The sequence below is a fragment of the Chiloscyllium plagiosum genome, chromosome 19, assembly GCF_004010195.1.
Source record: "Chiloscyllium plagiosum isolate BGI_BamShark_2017 chromosome 19, ASM401019v2, whole genome shotgun sequence".
Lineage (NCBI taxonomy): Eukaryota > Metazoa > Chordata > Chondrichthyes > Orectolobiformes > Hemiscylliidae > Chiloscyllium > Chiloscyllium plagiosum.
The window spans coordinates 11166464-11185651 of NC_057728.1; the positions used below are offsets into that span (position 1 = coordinate 11166464).

General features: G+C 41.4%; 1 protein-coding gene across 1 annotated transcript in view; it reads right to left on the reverse strand.

The window, feature by feature from the left end:
- LOC122559510 (A disintegrin and metalloproteinase with thrombospondin motifs 20-like) overlaps window positions 1-19188 on the reverse strand; it is a 373826-nt gene that overhangs the window by 213737 nt on the left and 140901 nt on the right. The window contains exon 8 of the mRNA XM_043709081.1: window positions 9906-10011. Within this exon, the coding sequence (XP_043565016.1) occupies window positions 9906-10011 (106 nt within the window). The remainder of the gene's footprint in view (window positions 1-9905; window positions 10012-19188) is intronic.

Here is a 19188-nt window from a genome sequence, read left to right on the forward strand (position 1 = left end):
ATATAGGGTAGGGGAATGGGTCTGGGTGGATTACTCTTTGGAGGGTCGGTGTGGACTTGTTGAGCTGAAGGGCCTGTTTCCATACTGTAGGTAATCTAATCTAATCAAAAAACACTGTCCAGCCGCATTAAAGCAGTCTTGAAAGAGTTTTGATTCTGACTACTTGACAATCAAGACACGATGGACAACCGGTTCGGGTTAGGCTCATTTTACAAAGAATACTCAAGTAATAGTCAGGGAAAATGTCCAAAGAATGAGTATTTAAGAATTCCAGAGTCATTTGATAAGGTTCTCCATAAAAGACTGCTCGCTAAAATTAAGGCACATGAAAAAGTGAAGAGAAATGACTCCCTGGATTGGAAGATTGAAGATAAATGACAGAATGAGGATAATGGGTATGTTTTGAATTGGAAGGATGTGCCAAGCAGAGGAGAGGCAATAACATAGTGCTAATGTCACTGGTAATCCAGAAACACAGGGTAATGCTCTGGAAACTTGGGTTCAAATCCCACTAATGACGGAATGGTGATATTTGAATTCAATTGAATTCAACAATTAAAAGCTAACCCAATGGTGACTATGCATCGATTATTATTTTAAAACCCATCTGGTTCACATAATGCCCTGTAAGGAAGAAAATCTGCCATCCATGCCTGACCCAATATGTGACTTCAGACAGCATTGTTGAATCTTAACTGCCCTCTGAAATGGCCTAGCAAGCCATTTCAGTTCAGGACAAGTAGAGATGGCCTTAAAATACTGACTTAGCCAGCAATGGTACATTCCATGAATGAATTGTAAAATAAAAGTTCACAATGACCTGAGTTCATACTTATTAATGACTTTGATGTTGCAATAGAAGCCATATGTGCACATTTGCAACATATTATATAAAGATTGATGGCAATCCAGGAACAGAGGGATTTCACCACAAGCAAATGGGAGGTAAGTTTGGTAAAAGAAGAACTGAGTAATATTTAAATGATGACAAGTTAAGAACAGGCCAGTGAGATTTAAGGAGCTATGTACACAAATCACTAAGCAATAGTAAACAGGCTAAAGATTAAAATAAAAAAAAACTAATGGGATCCAAGATGGTGGCGATCTAGGAAGATCACCTTGCAGAGCTCCATACCACATTGCAAGTGGGACAAATCCTATCCCACCCTACCTGGACCATTGCGATATCCTGGGACTCCGGAAATGTCGTGGAAATGGTCAAAGTGCAACTTCCTTGGTTTTCGCCATTCAGGGATGCCAAAGAAGGAAGGAGGTGTCTGAGGCCAGGCCCGTGGCCTAGGCTGTAGGATACTCGGACTCTATTTCTTACCAGGTGCTGGAGAAGGAGCTCGCAAAATCTTGCAAGATGTTGGGTAAGCAGATCGAGGAGAAGCTGGCCCCAACCTCTATCATGTTGCAGAGGCATGAACAGCAGCTGGGAGACCTGGAGAAAAGGACGGATGAGGTAGAACCAAGATTAGAGTGGTGCTGGAAATGCACAGCAAGTCAGGCGGCATCCAAGGAACAGGAAAATCAACGTTTTGGGCAGGAATGCTTCATCAAGAATGAAGGCTCATTCCTGATGAAGGGCTCCTACTCGAAATATCGATTTTCCTGTTCCTCAGATGCTGCCTGACCTGCTGTGCGTTTCCAGCAACGATCTAATCTTGACTCTAATCTTCAGCATCTGCAGTCCTCACTTTTGCCTGGATGAGGTAGAACACAGAGTCACAGTGGTGGAAGCTGATATTGGCTCCTCCAAGTATAGGATCCAGGCCTATCTTTGTGCGGTTTTATCACAATAGAGATAAGGAGAGAATCATGGAGGCTTCCAGAGTCCAGGGGAGGGATCCAAAGGCCCTAGTTTACAAGGGCTCGAAGATCTTCCAGGACTTCTCAGCGGTGGTGATGTGGAAAAGAAACTCCTATGTGAATGTCAAGAGAAGACTGAGGGATCTTGGGATTCTGAGGTATCCTGTGGTGCTTTGGATCACCTTAGATGGATCTGTACATCTCTTTCACACATCGGACAAGGCAAGTGACTTTGTGGACAAAATAACTTAATCTGAACAATTAAGTGTGTACAAGTAGTAGTGTTGTTTGGATATGTCTCTGTGTTTCTTTTTTATAAAAAAGAGGAAGTCCGGGGCTTTCTTTTCCTTTTTCAAATTGATAATAATCTGGTCTAAACTATGCTCAGGGGCAGTTGGAAAGTGTACTTTCAATTTCTAAGTTAAGTTATACCAAAAGAAGGGTGGGATACTTACCCTTTTTTTTCAAAATTTCTTTGGTCACATTGTCATTTCATGGTGTATTTTCTTTCTTTTTAACTTGTGTTTGTGGTGCGGCTCTAGCTAGAAGAAGGGAAAATGGTTGGGTGGCTAGATGCCAACATACGGGCTGTTTACGCCTGGTTCAGGTATTTAAATGTCCTGGCTGCAGTATTGGCAGCAGGATGGAAAGTTGGGCTCTGGGGTGTGTAGATGCCTCCTTTGGGCAGGGGGTGAGTTCCCCTTTTCAGCACCAATGGCGCTTTATTTGTTGATTTTTCTTTTGTTTTTTGTTGTATATAATCTTTGATAGTTTTGTAAGTTTGTTGACAGTAGTGGTTTTAGTTTATGTAGTTTTTATGTTCGATGGATCTTGTGATACTAAGGCTCGGCGATTTGTAATTCAAGTTGTTCCTCGCTGGAATCTAAATGTTACTGCAGAAGGTTATGGCTAATGACTTGATTAAATGGTGTACCTGGAACATCAAGGGGAGTCACTCACCAATTAAGAGGAAGAAGGTACTCTCAAGTCTTAGAAAGGAAAAGGTGGATATTGCTTTATTACAGAAGACACACATGGATGATAGCGAGTATTTGAAATGAGAGCAGAATGGCTTTGATTGGATTTACCTTTCATCTTTTCATACTAGAAGTAGTATTCTTTCCATCCTGCTGCCAATACTGCAGCCAGGGCATTTAAATACCTGAACCAGGCATAAACAGCCCGTATGTTGGCATCTAGCCACCCATCCATTTTCCCTTCTTCTAGTGGCTATATTGGTTAGGAGGAATCTCCCATTTAAGTTACTGGAGTGTGTTATAGACACACACAGGAGGTTTGTAATCCTCAAAGCCCTGATAAATGAGGAAGAATATGGTGTTTTAAATGTCTATTGCCCTCTGGACCATCCCCTCAAATTTCTAGTAGATGCGTTCTCTAAATTGATCAGTCTCGAGTCCCAGCATATCCATAAGACATAGGAAATAGGAGTGGAAGTAAGGCCATTCGGCTCATCGAGTCCACTCCGCCATCCTATCATGGCTGATGGGCATTTCAACGCCACTTACCCACACTGTCCCCAGATCCCTTAATTCCTTGTGAGATTAAGAATTTATCAATCTCTGCCGTGAAGACATTCAACGCCCAGCTTCCACTGCACTCCATGGCAATGAATTCCACAGGCCCACTGGTCTCTGGCTGAAGAAATGTCTCCTCATTTCCATTCTAAATTGACCCCTCTAATTCTAAGGCTGTGCCCACGAGTCCTAGTATCCCAGCCTGATGGAAACAATTTCCTAGCGTCCACCCTGTCCATGCATTATCGTGTAAGTTTCTATTAGATCTCCCCTCAACCTTTTAAACTCTAATGAGTGCAATCCCAGGATCCTCAGCCGTTCATCCTATGTTAGGCCTACCATTCCAGGGATCATCCATGTGAATCTCCGTTGGACACAGTCCGGTGCCAGTATGTCCTTTCTGAGGTATGGGGCCCAAAACTAGACACAGTATTCAAAATGGGGTCTAACCAGATCTTTATAAAGTCTTAGTAGCACCTCACTGCTTTTACATTCCAACCCTCTTGAAATAAATGACAACATTACATTTGTTTTCTTAACCATGGACTCTGCAAGTCAACCTTTAGAGAATCCTGAACTAGTACTCCCAGATCTCTTTGTAGCTTGGCTTTATGAATTTTTTCACCATTTGTAAAATACTCCATGCCTGTATTCTTTTTTCCAAAATGCAAGATCTCGCACTTGCTCACACTGAATTTCATCAGCCATTTCTTGGACCATTCTCCTAAATTGTCTAAATCTTTCTGCAGCCTCCCCTCCTCCTCAGAACTACCTGCCTGTCCACCTAACTTCGTATCATCAGCAAACTTCGCCAGAATGCCCCCAGTTCCTAAATCCCGATCATTTATATACAAAATGAACAGCTCGGGCCCCAACACTGAACCCTGCAGGACACCACTTGTCACCGGCTGCCATTCCAAAAAAGAACCTTTTATCCTAACTCTCTGCCCTCTGTCAGACAGCCAATCCTCAATCCATGCCAGTAGCTCACCTCAAATACCATGAGCCCTCAACTTACTCAGCAGCCTCCCATGAGGCACCTTATCAAAGGCCTTTTGGAAGTCTAGGTAGACATCCACTGGGTTTCCCTGGTCTAACATACTTGTTACCTCTTCAAAGAAATCTAACAGGTTTGTCAGGCACGACTTCCCCTTACTAAATCCATGCTGACTTGTTCTAATTTGACTCTGCACTTCCAATAATTTAGAAAGCTCATCCTTAACAATAGATTCTAGAATTTTACCAACAGCCGAGGTTAGGCAAATCGACCTCTAATTTTCCATCTTTTGTCTTGATCCTTTCTTGAACAAGGGGGTTACAACAGCCATTTTCTAATCGTTTGGGACTTTCCCTGACTTCAGTGATTTTTGAAAGATCACAACCAATGCCTCCACTATTTCTTCAGCCACCTCCCTCAGAACTCTAGGATGGGCCAGGAGATTTATCAGTTTTTAGACCTTTTAGCTTATCATGTACTTTCTCCTTTGTAGTGGCCACCAACTGTGCCCCTTGACTCTCCTTAATTGTTAGGATATTACTAATGTCTTCCACTGTGAAGACTGACACAAAGTATTTATTACGTTCTTCAGCGATTTCCTTATCTCCTATCACTAGCCTTCCAGCATCAATTTGGAGCGGTCAAGTCTCTACTTTTGCCTCTCATTTGTTTCTTATGTATTGAAAGAAACTTTTACTATCATTTCTAATATTACTGGCTAGCTTACCTTGATATTTGACCTCTCCTTCCTTATTTCTCTCTTTGTTAATGGGGGAGATTTTAATCATCTTATGCATCCACGGTAGACAAGTTGCCCAAAGGATGTCTGTACAAACTAAACAATTAGTGGATCTGTGTATGGAGTTAGGGTTGGTGGACGTCTGGAGGTGTCTCCACCTGACAGGCAGGAATTCTATGTTTTTTTCCAATGTCACAGCAGGATTGATTTTTTTCTGACCCCCGTGGCAACCCTGGACTTGGTGACATCTTGTACGACTGGTAATATTACCATCTCCAATTACCAGCTCCAGTGCGCCTGTTGGTTAAGATTAAGGACACTATGGTGGGCCCGAGGCACTGGCAAATGGATCCCTTTATCCTCAAGGACAATAAGTTTGTGAAGTCCTTCTCTAGGGAATTTCGGCCTTTCCTAGACATTAGCTCAGGCTCGGTTAGTAGCCCCTCCGTCCTTTGGGAAACTGCCAAAGTCTATGTCAGAGGGTTAGTTATTTCTGACTCCACCAGTAGGAAGTGGCAGAAGGGCGAGCAGCAACGTCTCCTCGAAGCATGGTTGAAGGCAGCCGAGAAGGCTTACTTTGACAGGCCCTCATTGGCCAAGCTGCAGAGGATTACGGCGCTGCAGTCTACATTGAATTCCATGCTCATGTAGACAGCAAAGAAGGAGCTTACTTTTGCAAAACAAAGGTTATATGAACATGGTGACAAGCCGGGCAAATACTTGGCATATCTTGCCAGGAAAAGGAGTGCCCCTCAAGACAGAACATCCATTAAGGAAGGGTCTGGGAACCTAACATGTGATTCCAAAAAAGATTAATGTAGCATTCCAGAGATTTTACTCTGTGTTATACCAATCTGAGGGTTGTGAGGAGGGGAGGGCCAAGATGGAGTCCTTTTACAAGGATCTGGAGCTCTCAGGTATGACCCCAGAACAAGAATCTTTTCTCAATGTCCCCTTTATCAGAGCAAGATATGCAGGAGGTTGTGAAGCAGCTTCAGAGTGGAAAGGCACCCAATCCTGATGGACCATCCAGCGAATTCTATAAGGAATTTATAAGCATATTGTCAGGCCCAATGCTCAACATGTTCAATGACTCGTACAATCATGATCATCTCCCGCCATCTCTAAGAGAGGCCAATGTTTCACTTAAAAAAGGAAGGTCTCGGAGCACTGTGCTTCTTACTGGCCCATTTTATTCCTAAATGTGGACCTTAAAATCCTCTCTAAGACTCTCGCATTAAGGCTGGAGACTGTGTTACCTTCTATTGTTAAAGAGGACCAAATGGACTTCGTAAAGGGTCGCAAATCCTCCAATAATGTTAGGAGGCTGCTTAATGTAATTCAAGCATATTAACAACAGTCAATACAGGGATTGGTAATTTCTCTAGGTGCAGAGAAGGCATTTGAACAGAGTTGAGTGGCCGTATCTTTTTTATAATCTAGAGCAGTTTGGCTTGGGCGAAGTCTTTAAAAGATGGGTAAAGTTCTCTACAGTGACCCTCTCGCTGTGGTCATCACCAATGGGGTACGATCAAACAATTTTAACATTTTCAGGGGTAGCCGGGAGGGCTGTCCCCTTTCGCCATTGCTTTTTACGTGATTGAACCGTTGGTGGAGGTTATTCGTAGGGATCCTAATATATCAGCTCCAGAAGTGGGGACAAAATTATATTGATTTTTTTTGTCAAAATCAGCAGTTTCAGCGCCTCACCTGATCCAATACATCAGCTCGTTTGGCACCATTTCCAGGTACAAGATTAATTTTGTAAAATCAGAGGCTATGCCTATGAGTGGTCTTACGAAGGTGCTAGGTCTGGAGGGCGAATTTCAATTCCCATTTAAATGGTCACAGTGGGGTTATGTATTTGGGCACATTCATTACTCCAGTTCTTTAAAACTAATTTTGTTCAATTATTCGACAAAATCAAACAATACCTTCAAAAGGCGGGAGGCGCTTCCAGTCTCATGGTTAGGTCTGCTAGTGCTTATTAAGATGAATATTCCCCCCCGTTTGTTGTAACCTATGAGGATGCTTCCCCTGATTTTCGATTAGCAAACGTTCAGGAGACTGAATGGCTGGTTCAGCTCTTTTATTTGGCATCGTAAGCGGCCCCTTATTAAATTAGCTAAACTGCAAATACCCCATAGATTGGGGGGAGTGGATCTCCCGGACATTAACAATTATCAACGAAGCTGGCTTTTATCTTACGTAAGTGATTGGGCTTGTGGGGACCCTCTTTCAATATGGTTAGATATCGAAACCTCTCGGGCAAGGTGCCCCCTTACTAGCCTGCTGTCTTTGGACAAAATGAGGACAGTTAAGGAATATTGCCATAACCCAATAGTTATTGATATTGTTAAAGCATGGAGGGCAATTCGGCAGAGGGAAGGCAATATTGGCAAAACATCTTTTGTTTAACACCTGTAATGGGTATGCCAGGTTTTCAACCGGGGATAATGGATTCAGGATTCAAACCTTGGGCAACTAGAGGTGTGTCTTGCATGGGTGATTTATTTGAGGGAGACACTTTTGTCCTTCGATCAGTTAGCACGGAAATACGAGCTATCTAACAAGGACCTCTTTTGATTTTTCAAGTTAGGGATTTTATTCAAAAAAAAGACTACACTTTTGACCGATGCCTACAAATCTGACATAGAGAGGAGGGTGCTCAGTGCTAAGAGTACACTTTCTGTCAGCACTTTATGTCATCAATTGGTGGGGTGGGGTGGGGTGGGGTGGGGGGACCCTCAGATGAGTTTGATTGACTCTGCAGGGTGTGGGAGAGACAACTAGGCTTTGAGGCCTCCTCAGAGGCATGGGAAGATATTTGGGAAAATGCAAGAAAGATATCAATTTGCAAAACAACCCAAGCCTTACAGTTGAAGATTCTCCACAGGGTCCATTTGGTTCCGGATGGTTTGTCAAAATTTAAACTAGGGGTATCTTTAACATGTCCCAAGTGTGAAGTTGGTATGGGCACTCTTACCCATTGTCTCTAATCCTGTGATAGGCTTAAAACATACTGAAGCGCTGTGGTGGGTGCAATGGAGGGAATTTTGAGTGTAAGTGTGGAGAAGGACCCGATCTCTCTTCTACTTGGCCTGCCCAGTGTGTTACCTGTAGACGTGCATAAGAAAAAAATTTTCCACATCTTCACTTTCTGCGCAAGAAAGAATACCTTGTTAGGTTAGGTATTCGAAAATCCCCCGGGCCTGTCGGGTTGGCAGAAAATTGTTATGGAGCATAACCCCTTGGATTTTCTCAAGTATGGTGCACCACAAAACTGAGAATTTCTATAAGACATGGCAGCCCTTTTTGGAATACAGATTTGTCTGCCACACCAACAAGGGTTTTTATATAGCCGCAATGATTGTGTTTTGCGAGTCTAATATCCAGAGAGGGGGAACTGCGAATGTATGGATAGGTGAAAAGTAATGCTCTCAATATTTGAGTGTTAGTGTTTTGTTTGGCTGAGCTGTATTATTATTATTTATTAGTTTGTTGTTAGTCATTATTTATTTAGTTAAGTAATTGGGGTTATTATATTTTTTAATATACATATTTATATATCTGTACATGAGGGAAGTTTGGGTTTTTAAAAACTTTTTTGGTGCTCTTTCTTTGTATTGTTTTGAATTGTATTGTTTGTATTGGTTATAATATTTAAAAATGTATTGTTCAATAGATCAGATTCCCTAGAGTATGGAAACAGGCCCTTCGGCCTAAACAGTCCACACCGACCCTCCGAAGAGTAAGCCACCCAGATCCATTTCCCTCTGACTAATGCAGCTAAAACTATGGGCAATTTAGCATGGCCAATTCACCTGACCCCCACATCTGTGGACTGTGGGAGGAAACCGGAGCACCCGGACGAAACCCATGTAGGCATGGGGAGAATGTGCAAACTCCACACAGACAGTCACCCAAGGCTGGAATCGAACCTGGGACCTTGGAGCTGAGAGGCAGCAGTGCTAACCACTGAGCCACCGTGCCACCCATTAAAGTATGTTTTTAAAAAAACTAATGGAGTGGTAGCTTCAATAACTAGAAGGCTTGAATATGAGAAGAGGAATATCTAGCTTTACAAAGCTGTGGTTAAACCATATCTGGTGTACTGTTGTAGTTCTGCCTATTGCACCTTAGAAAGGGTGTTAGCTTTGGCAGGAGTTCAACACAGATTCCCTAGAACGGTAAAGAATTCCACAAGGTAGGATTACAAGTAGAGATTACATAAAAGCAGCTTGTGTCCCCTTGGCACGGTTTGAGAACAGATTAGCTGTTCAAGTTTTGTTGCAGACCGACGGTGAATCAGAGGAGGCAATTCACCTCCCTGAATAAATTAACATCAACAATTCAATATTATTTTGAGTTATTTTAAATTGACACATTTCCCCATTCTGGTGTTTGATAAAAACAACTTTTAATAGTTTCTTTAATATTGCCACATGTAAAACAATTAAAGTTAAAATCTTAAATTTCATACCTAAAAGTTCTTTAATCAAAAGCCCTAGTTTCTGGTTAAACCGGTTTCAAAGCCATGTAATTATCACATTACATCTGAGAGGAAAGAAAATTAAATAACAGAGAGACTCCAAGTTGACTAGTAAAGATCAGTAGGGTGCAGGCCTGTAATTTGGCAGGTGCATGTGTAAAGTAAAAGGAGGAAAACAAAAATTTTCAGCAAGGAAATAGTAAATGTCACGCGGCTAAACATAATTTCATATCATGTCTGACCACTGCCTCGATCATATCCAGTTGCAAAAAACTTAAATAGCACAATTATCAGAGAGACGTCAGCCCTATAGACAGTAAAATTACTTACACATGTCCCAATTCGTGAGCTATAGTGAAGGCAGCACTTAGACCGTTCTCCTCACTAATGGAGCAGCTGCGATATGGATCGCACATTGTACCAAGTTCTGCTAATCCTGAAAAGAATGGGAACATGCAGTTTAAGTTTAGTAACAGTGAGCCAGAGCTTTATGAGAGTATAAGGACAGTAAGAGTTAGAGTTGTTTGCCTTGGACGGAAATATTCTGGCACTTTTATAACCACCCCTGTGTATTACATATGCCTTTGGCTGAATGGGTGGCACATAAAACTAAGTTAAAGATAAATTATCAAGATAGCTACTGGTCATTTTCTTTCTAATTTTCCCTCTTTGTGCAAAGTGTCACACCAACTTATTCTAATCTGTTTTTCGCACAGTGGAACATGAGTCCAGTGATGGAGGGAATCCTACATACACGAGGTCTGAATGTTCTCACACCATCACAGACAGAAATATTTTAACTTCTATTGTCTGGCAAATCAAAATGTCTATAACACCATTCTTTTTAAGAGTTCACTGCCAGTTATAAGTATTATTTATCATCATCAATCCAATTGACCAAACAAAACCAGTATGTTTCTATATATTGCACAAGCCCTCTTGGATCCTTTGCAACCCAAAGTTAGAAAAATTCCTTTGCCCAAAACCTCTCCCCACTGCTCCCTTCACTCGTCCGACTCAATAATGTCAAATTCCATAGGAATAGGTTGGCCTTCAATATCTTACAAAGTGCATTTTTTTTTGCTGGTGACCTTCAACAACAGGAAAGTCCCTTCCCTTCACTCAGGAGCATTGCAGCTTGTGGTGATTGGAAGGAATTACATGGGGGTTTTCCATTAACATTTGCACTTTGATAAACCAGCAGGAAAGAAAAGTAATTTCAGGATTTGTACTTGTCTCTTCCAAATTACTTTCCACCATAAGCTTCCTTAGAGAACGATAGCACAATCTTCACCTCGATATAAGCAGCATTAGACGTGGAACAGGAAACATTCTTAATTGAACATGACACCAAAGTGTCACCTTTACTTGAAAACATGGTGGATTAGGCATAGTGGAGTTTTTCAAATAACCATCAGGAGTGAATTAAACATTGGGCTTTGAAAAATAAAGCTAGAGTTCATGCCCCAGGCTCAGGTCTGTTTTAGAATATACAAATTTAGCTCAAGTTAAAAAGGAAAGACATTAATGCAACACGATTTCTGGCTTCTCAGGGAAAACAGATGCAATGGATACAAATCAGGGATGTGGGCATCATGAGTTGTGACACTTGGGGGACTGGCTATCAGGGTAATTGAATAGTTGAGGCTGGACAAAGTACAGGTATCAGTAGCAGATGAGCTGAGATGGAATAGACAGAAGATACAATGAGATAAAAGTAGACAACCTTTGTGATGGGAAAGATATGAAGGTGAAATTTCAGCTCAGTGTTCAGATTGTGATTAATGAGTGAAGGAGCATGAAATTGATGCTGAGAGAACAATGTTTGTGACAGGGACTGATAGCAATGGTTTTAATTCTCTGAATGTTTAACTGCAGGAAATTACAGCATTCAAGACTGGATGTTGTCTTGGTACATTTTAAACCAACATATATCTTCAGTTGAATTCACTGAAAGGTTGCATGAAAGATGAAAAGAATAAAGAGGGGGAGTCAAGAATAAGTTCATGGGAAATTCCACAATAGCAGTGCAGGAATCAGAAGAGGAATCTTTACAAGTTTTTTCTTGGTTCCAATAAATGACAGTGGCAATTCTAAAGTCCACAATAATACCAACCAAATCAAATTGGAGTCCACGCTCTGTGATAACATGCTACAAAGAGTAGGAACAGACATTGCAGTCTCTCATTATAGTGACAACTACTTCTTCAGTGTTTCCTCTCATGTATAAGCAAACAGTCTATAGCACTGCTCATCATGATCCTTCGGTAATATAGCACACTAAAAGAAGGATTTACTGCCATCCTCCTCCTTCAGCATGGAGGTCTACATGGCCTGCTTGGTCTAGTGTGAGTGAGGAAAACCACTTGATATTCTCAAGTGAAGAGGCAATTGTCTCAAACAGGATGCAGTTTATTGCATGACGCAATATATACAAATTACAAGAATACAACAGAGATTATTACAGAAACTACAGAAGCTTTCATCACTGACCATCAGTGGTAGCTTCCAAGGAGTTGTATGGATCAAGTCTTTAACCTGTGTCAGCAGTTCTTATTTTAAACCTGCCAGTAAATTTGTGTGCAAGTGTGTAGACTCTAACTTGCTGATGGGCTGCGATATTTTATTTCTACTTTGGTGACTACAGTTTTGTTGAAATCAACATATTCACTCCTTCTGTCAAATTATTTGAGGATTGTGTCTTGCTTAGCATTGCTTAGTATTCTTCCTGATCCTGGGAAGATAAGGAAATGAAATTCTTTGTTTGAACTTGTATCTTCTAAATCACTTCAAAATCCAACATCAGACTTAAATCTGTCAATACTAATGTTCACCAAGCTCTCTGGGACTCTGAACTACATTAGTTAAAGATTCACCAATGAGCTCAAGTGGGCTATAGCGCTCATGGACAATATGATTTCATGTGAATTCTTACAAGCTTTGCTGATTCTTGCAGTCTGAACTCTCTTCAATGTTGATAGCAGTGTAAAACATTTCTGCCAATCCAGTATAGTTCCACGTTTCTATCTTGCTTACAGTTTGAAACAAATTTCTCATGCCAACGTATTTAATCTCAATGAATACTTTCTTCTCTGTGTGTGTTCTGCTACAAGTCTAAGGAACCTTGTAAATTTTCTACCCATTTTCCTTTGGTGGATTGTTCCATGGCTGACAGTTCCTGAACCAAATGTTCCTTGATCTGTTGTTCCAAGACTGGCAGTTCCTGGATTAACAGCTTCTTGGTTTTGCATGGCTCTCAGCTTCTCCTATTTGAAGCTGGAAGTCAAGAAACACATTCGTACTCAGACTGAGAACTCTAGATTGTGAAGTATGTATACGCTCTCTATTATCCTAAGGATCAGTTCTTCTATAACACAATGGTTGTGTTCTTGTGAAACCCCATGTTTTTGGAAACAGCGTTTAAAGTGCTTGCACTTTAGAAACAGTGCCCCCAATTTGCCAATCATGTTAGTGAATTTGTGTTGACAAAACGCACGTTATGACAGAACAACCTGTACTCCAACTCTGTTGGAGAGTTGCTTGGAGCTTACCTTTAACCTTAAGTGCCAAAACCTCTAGGATGACGTTGCTGCACTGCTGTTGGCTATACACAGAGTTTCTTTAACCACGGGGTTCTATTTGAATCGTGGTATCCTATTTGATAACACATCGACACTTAGTGCTGTATCAGGTTGAAAATTAGGCAGATACTAATTGACAAAAATAGCTTCTTGCCTAAAGACGAGATCAGATCGTCAATTAAGAGGAACTCATTCTTAGTTGTGTTTTTGATTCTTCAAAGAAGCAGTAAGATAAAAATCAAGTAGGCTATATGAAATTATTGAAAACTCTGCGTGGTACTCATGACTGAATAGCCCCATCCACTTCAATGGATGTTTGTGCACTAGTGAGCTTGAATAATGAAGCTGTGAAGCATTATGGAAGCAAACTGCAGTGATATGATAATTTAGCCAGTTGGAGGAGGAGGAGAAACAGGAGGAAATTTGATTCCACGTCACTGTTTTTATTCAGTGAAAAAGCAATCAGTTCTGAGTGGCCATCTCATTTTGCTAGCAGAGATGGGATGGTTATTCTTCACCCTTCCTGATATGTGCACATAGGGGTCTTCACCTTCAATTTCTTTGTCATTATCACTCTCTTCAGAAAGGACAAATCCTTTCTACAGTTTGATTTTATGCAGAATACAGCATGCAACAATGACTGAAGATTCCTGTTGCTGTGGACATCAGATTGATGCCTATGGCTCACTTGATTAAAACCATTCCATTGTCAAAGAATTTTTATCTCCCACTCTTATCTGCAGTTGCCCTACTGGTGTCATAAACTAGGATTAGTGGGTTAAAAAAAATCACACAACACCAGGTTATAGTCCAACAGGTTTAATCCAATTAAACCTGTTGGACTATAACCTGGTGTTGTGTGATTTTTAACTTTGTACACCCCAGTCCAACACCGGCATCTCCAAATCATAGGATTAGAGGAATTATTCCTGATCATCAATCAACCATCCTGAGATATCTCCATCATCAAGGCTAGAATGTTGTTTAGTTGCTTGATAAAAGACAGCTTCATGAATAAGGGCTTCAGAGTTTAGGAATAATACCAAGAACTAGTTGAAAGCATTCTGAATAGAACCCTGATTAATGAAATTTAGGAGGTTGTTGCATGAAGCTTTTAATGCCAGATGTTTGCCAATTGCAGCTAAACGAAGTCTGCAAATCTACAGGATGGCCAGGTTCACTTTCTTGGATTTGCAAATTCAAGGGGAAAGATGCTAAACTGTGAAAAGATGATAACTGGTTCAGTAGAACACCAGTTACCTTATGCATTGATAAATGGCTCTGACCAATATGACAAACAACATTGAAGGCTGTCTGGAAGAATCCAGTGACAAGGAAACATTCAGGGCAGTAGCAAGTTATGATATGACAGTGGTCCATAGTTAACCACTAGCATAATATTCCAACAGCCTGTGGATAGAAGCAGAAACTTCTGAATTTCAACAATGTGAATCCCTTCCAGAGGTTCAAAAGGTTCAAAACACATACATCTCAGGATATATGGTATTTCACCGTTTCGCTAAAAAAGGTGTTTTGAAATTTGCAAGTCAATATGAGGGAGTTGGAAGCTGTGAAGGCTCCAGTGAATGAGAAACTGATTAATCTACTGCCCAATTCCAATAAAGGATAATTTAAGCAGATGACATCAACACCATGTAAAATGGAACTGATGGAAAATGGAAAAATTTAAACTTGAGGGCTAGCTTTATGATAACCTAGTAAAATACCACCCAGTAATGACTCTGAAGGCAAAGGCTCTGTCCAACTAAGGTTCTTTTATTTTATTCTTTTGTGGAATGTTAACAGGACTTACCCTTGAACAGAGGTCGGTTGAGAGTCAACCACATCACTTTAAGTGTGGAATCAAACACAAGTCAGACCAGTTCAGGATGAATGAGTTATTTCATTAGTGAACTAATTACATCAACTCCAAGTTTTATCAACAAATTGAACTTTAAGTTTGCTTTTTGTTCTGGACAAAAGGTAACTATTTTAAGACAGATGATTATAACGGGATAAAAAAGTGCTATCGAGCATTTGGATGAGTTATGTTGATGTGGAAGATGTTTATGTGGAAGATGTTTATGTGGAGCCCTCCAAGCGTTGAGTTTCCTGATTCTTGATGCTGTTGTAAATGCAAATTACAAGTTAGGAGGAGCTTTTAAATCCAAAGAAGCACTTGAGGTGGTACAAAATAGATAACTGAGCAGCACAACAGCAGACTAATTTATATTACAGGCTGCAACAAGAAAAGGATGGCATTTTAACTCTGTGAAGACTATGAATCTCAGAGATGGAGGAGTCTGTATATTTTTGGCTTGTGACTTTGCTTACACCAATTAAAGCCAACAGAGTACTGGATGATATAATTGAAGTCATAATTAAATTGCAAGACCATGTTGTTACAGTCTTTATGATAACTTAAGCTTCAACTGGGGCAAGAATGGAAACCAAATATTCCTATCCAAAAGAATTTCAGCAAGAAGAAAGGAACAGCCATCCATCCTGTACCACACAATTGTGATATCATAACAAAGACACTCTTCATCATACAATTTCAAGGCTAGACCAATAACCAAATAAACAACTCAAAATGTGAGAAACTCCGTGCCAACGCTCCCTTCCCCACTCCAACTGCTAGGTGACCAAACTAGTACAGGGGAATGAGAAAGTTACTGGAATCAGATGTCTGACTGAGGGGTGGTGAGAAGGGGGGAGGGTTGTTCAATTTGCCAAATGTGAGAAAGCAAGCAACAAGACAGATAATCCTACTTGATATTTTCCTCGCAAAACTACCTGAAGCAGACACATCTGTCCAGAAACGGCCACCACAATTTCTTGCAGAGCCAACGGTCCATCTTCGCAGTGATGATACTTTTGCCACTGTTGTGTAACATAATAAACAAGAATGATTCAAAAACAGATCTCTCAGCTCAAAATTGGGCAGTCATGTAGTGCTGAGAGCCATCAGTAGCGTCAGGATTGTATCCAATATAATTGGTCAGCTCAGGGGCCTGGCACATCCCTCACCCTATTGTTCCCAGGAAACTGACTCTAGTTTAATGAAGAGGGTGGAAGAACATATCAGGCACCAGTCATACGTAAAGGTGAGATGTAAACCTGGCTAAACTACAACACAGGACTATGTTCATATTAAACATCAAAAGTACAATGTTGTACGCAACCTCACACCAATCAACAAGCTCAAAGCTCTACACTCCTGATACCTCTAGTCATGAACAGTAGTAGCTGGTTAAGCAACCTACAGGGGCAGGAGAGTGCAAACATATCATTCCTCAATTGGATTTGATTCAGCCAATTCAATTTACTCCATGATTGCAAGAAATGGTTGAAAGCTCTCAATACAGTCAAGGCGACCTGACAATATACCAGCTGTGGTATTGAAGCCTTATTATCCCAGAAGTGGATGTGCCCAAGTTAGATTGTTCCAATATATTTACAATAGTGGCATCAACCTGGCAATATGGCAGACTGCTCAGGTGTGTGTGAGACTCAATGAGCAGGGCAAATCCAACCCAGCCAATTATTGATTTACTCCAGATCTCATGACAGCATTTTTCTCAATGAACTGAACTCTAGAGCTGAACTCTAGAGATGAAGACATAACATCAAAGTGGCATTTGTCTGTGTGACATTAAAGCAGTCTAGAAAATTATACTTAGTGGAAATTGGGGTATGCTCTCTGCTGGTTAGAGTCATACCTGGCAAAAATAACTCTACTTGTGGTCATTGAATGCTAATTACTTCATCTCAGGACATCTCGGAGGATGAATGGTTAGAAATTGAGGATGAGTTTTTTTTAATTCAGTCATGGGATTTGAGCCAGGTTGACAAGGCAAGCACTTAATGTTCATCCTGGAATTATATATGAAAAGCTGGTAAGGAACCATCTTCTTGATTGCTGCAGTCTATGTGGTGTACATGCACCCACAGTGCTGTAGGCAGGGAGTTCCAGAAACTCTGGACAATTACACAATGCTCAGCCCCATTCATGACTCCTCAGATACTGAAACAGTCAGTAGCTGTCTACAGTATCCAGGCTTAGGCTAAGTGACAAGTAACACTCATGTTTTACAAGTGCTAAGTAATGGCCATCTCCAACAAGAGAGAATCAAACCATCTCCCCTTGACATTCAAGACATTACCATCAGTGAATCCCACATGATCAACTCCTGGGGATTACAATTGATCAAAAACTGATCTGGTTGAGCCATGTAGATAATGTAGACAGGCAGGAGGCTGAGAAAACACAGCAAGCCAGGCAGCATCAGAAGGTGGAGAAATCGACATTTTGGGTGTTACACTTCTTCACGACTGAAGAAGGGTTATACCTGAAACATCAACTTCTCCACCTCCTGATGCTGCCTTGCTTGTTGTGTTCTTCCAGCCTCCTGTAGGTCTACTTTGGATTCCAGCATCTGCAGTGTTTTTTTGTCTCTATGTAAATAATGTGGCTACATAAGCATATTGGAGACTGGAAAATCTATGGCAACTAACTTTGGACTTTTGAAAGGGAATGATGGAATACTGTCCACCTGCCTGGATGAATGTAGCACCAATGACATTCCAGAAATCAACACCATCCAGGACAAAGCAACCTACTTGATCAGCAGCCCATCCACTATCTTCAACATTGACTCCCTTCATCACTTGCATTCAGTGGCAGAGAGTGCATACCATCTACAGTACACATTGCAGCAACTCATCTTTGACAACAAATACCAAACCAATGATCTGTACCACTCGGAAGGACAAGGACAGAAACCTTGAAACATTGACAACTTAAATTCCGGTCCCAATCATACACCATCCTGACTTGGAATTACATCACTATTGCTGCTCTGTCACTGGATGAAATTCCTGAAACTCCCTTAACAACATTGTGAATGTACATTGAACTTCAACAGTCCAAGATGGCGGCTCAGCACTGACTTCTCGAGTATAGGACACAATGGGCCAAAAATACTGGCCATGCCAGCAATTCTATGAATTACTTTAACAAAATTATATTGGGCAGGTACATTCATGTCTGACTAATTTTAGAAGCAGGCTAACAACACATTTTATAAGAAAGTCTCTATGGATGTTACAACTATGGACTTTTCTTACATGCATGAGATGTGGGTGTCACTGGCTAGGCCAGCATTTATCACTCATTCCTAATTGCCCAGAAGGCAGTTACGAATCAACCACATTGTGATCCTGAACCAGGTAAAGAATGACAGATTTCCTCTCCTAATGGCATTAGTGAAGCAAGAGGTTTTTCCTACGATCGACAACGGATTCATGGTCATCACTAGATTCTCATATCCAGACTTTTTTCATTGAATTCAAATGCCACCATCTGTCGTGGTGGGATTTGAACTTGGGTGCCCAGAGCACTCCTTGTTTCTCAGGATTAGAAATGAAGGGTTATGCCCAAAACGATGATTCTCCTGCACATCAGATGCTGCCTGACCGGCCACACTTTTCAACTCTTATCTTAGCATCTGCAGTCCTTTCTCCTAGTCTCAGGATTAGAGGTCCAGTGATAATACCACTACGCCATTGCATCCCCTAATTATTCTGGAAGACAACCAACATTGTTCGACTAAAGAGATTGTTAGTGCACAGAATTGGAATGGGGTGGATATTAGCTGGAGACAGAGATTAGGCATGAAGGGGACCTTCGTCTCCGCCGCAATATTCCCAATTCCTTCGTCTCCGCCGCAATATTCCCAATTCCTTCGTCTCCGCCGCATCTGCTCCCAGGAGGACCAGTTCCAAAACCGCACAACCCAGATGGCCTCCTTCTTCAAGGACCGCAATTTCCTCCCAGACGTGGTCGATGATGCCCTCCACCGCATCTCTTCCACTTCCCGCTCCTCCGCCCTTGAGCCCCGCCCCTCCAACCGCCACCAGGACAGAACCCCACCGGTCCTCACCTACCACCCCACCAACCTCCATGTCCAGCGTATCATCCGCCGTCATTTCTGCCACCTCCAAACGGACCCCACCACCAGGGATATATT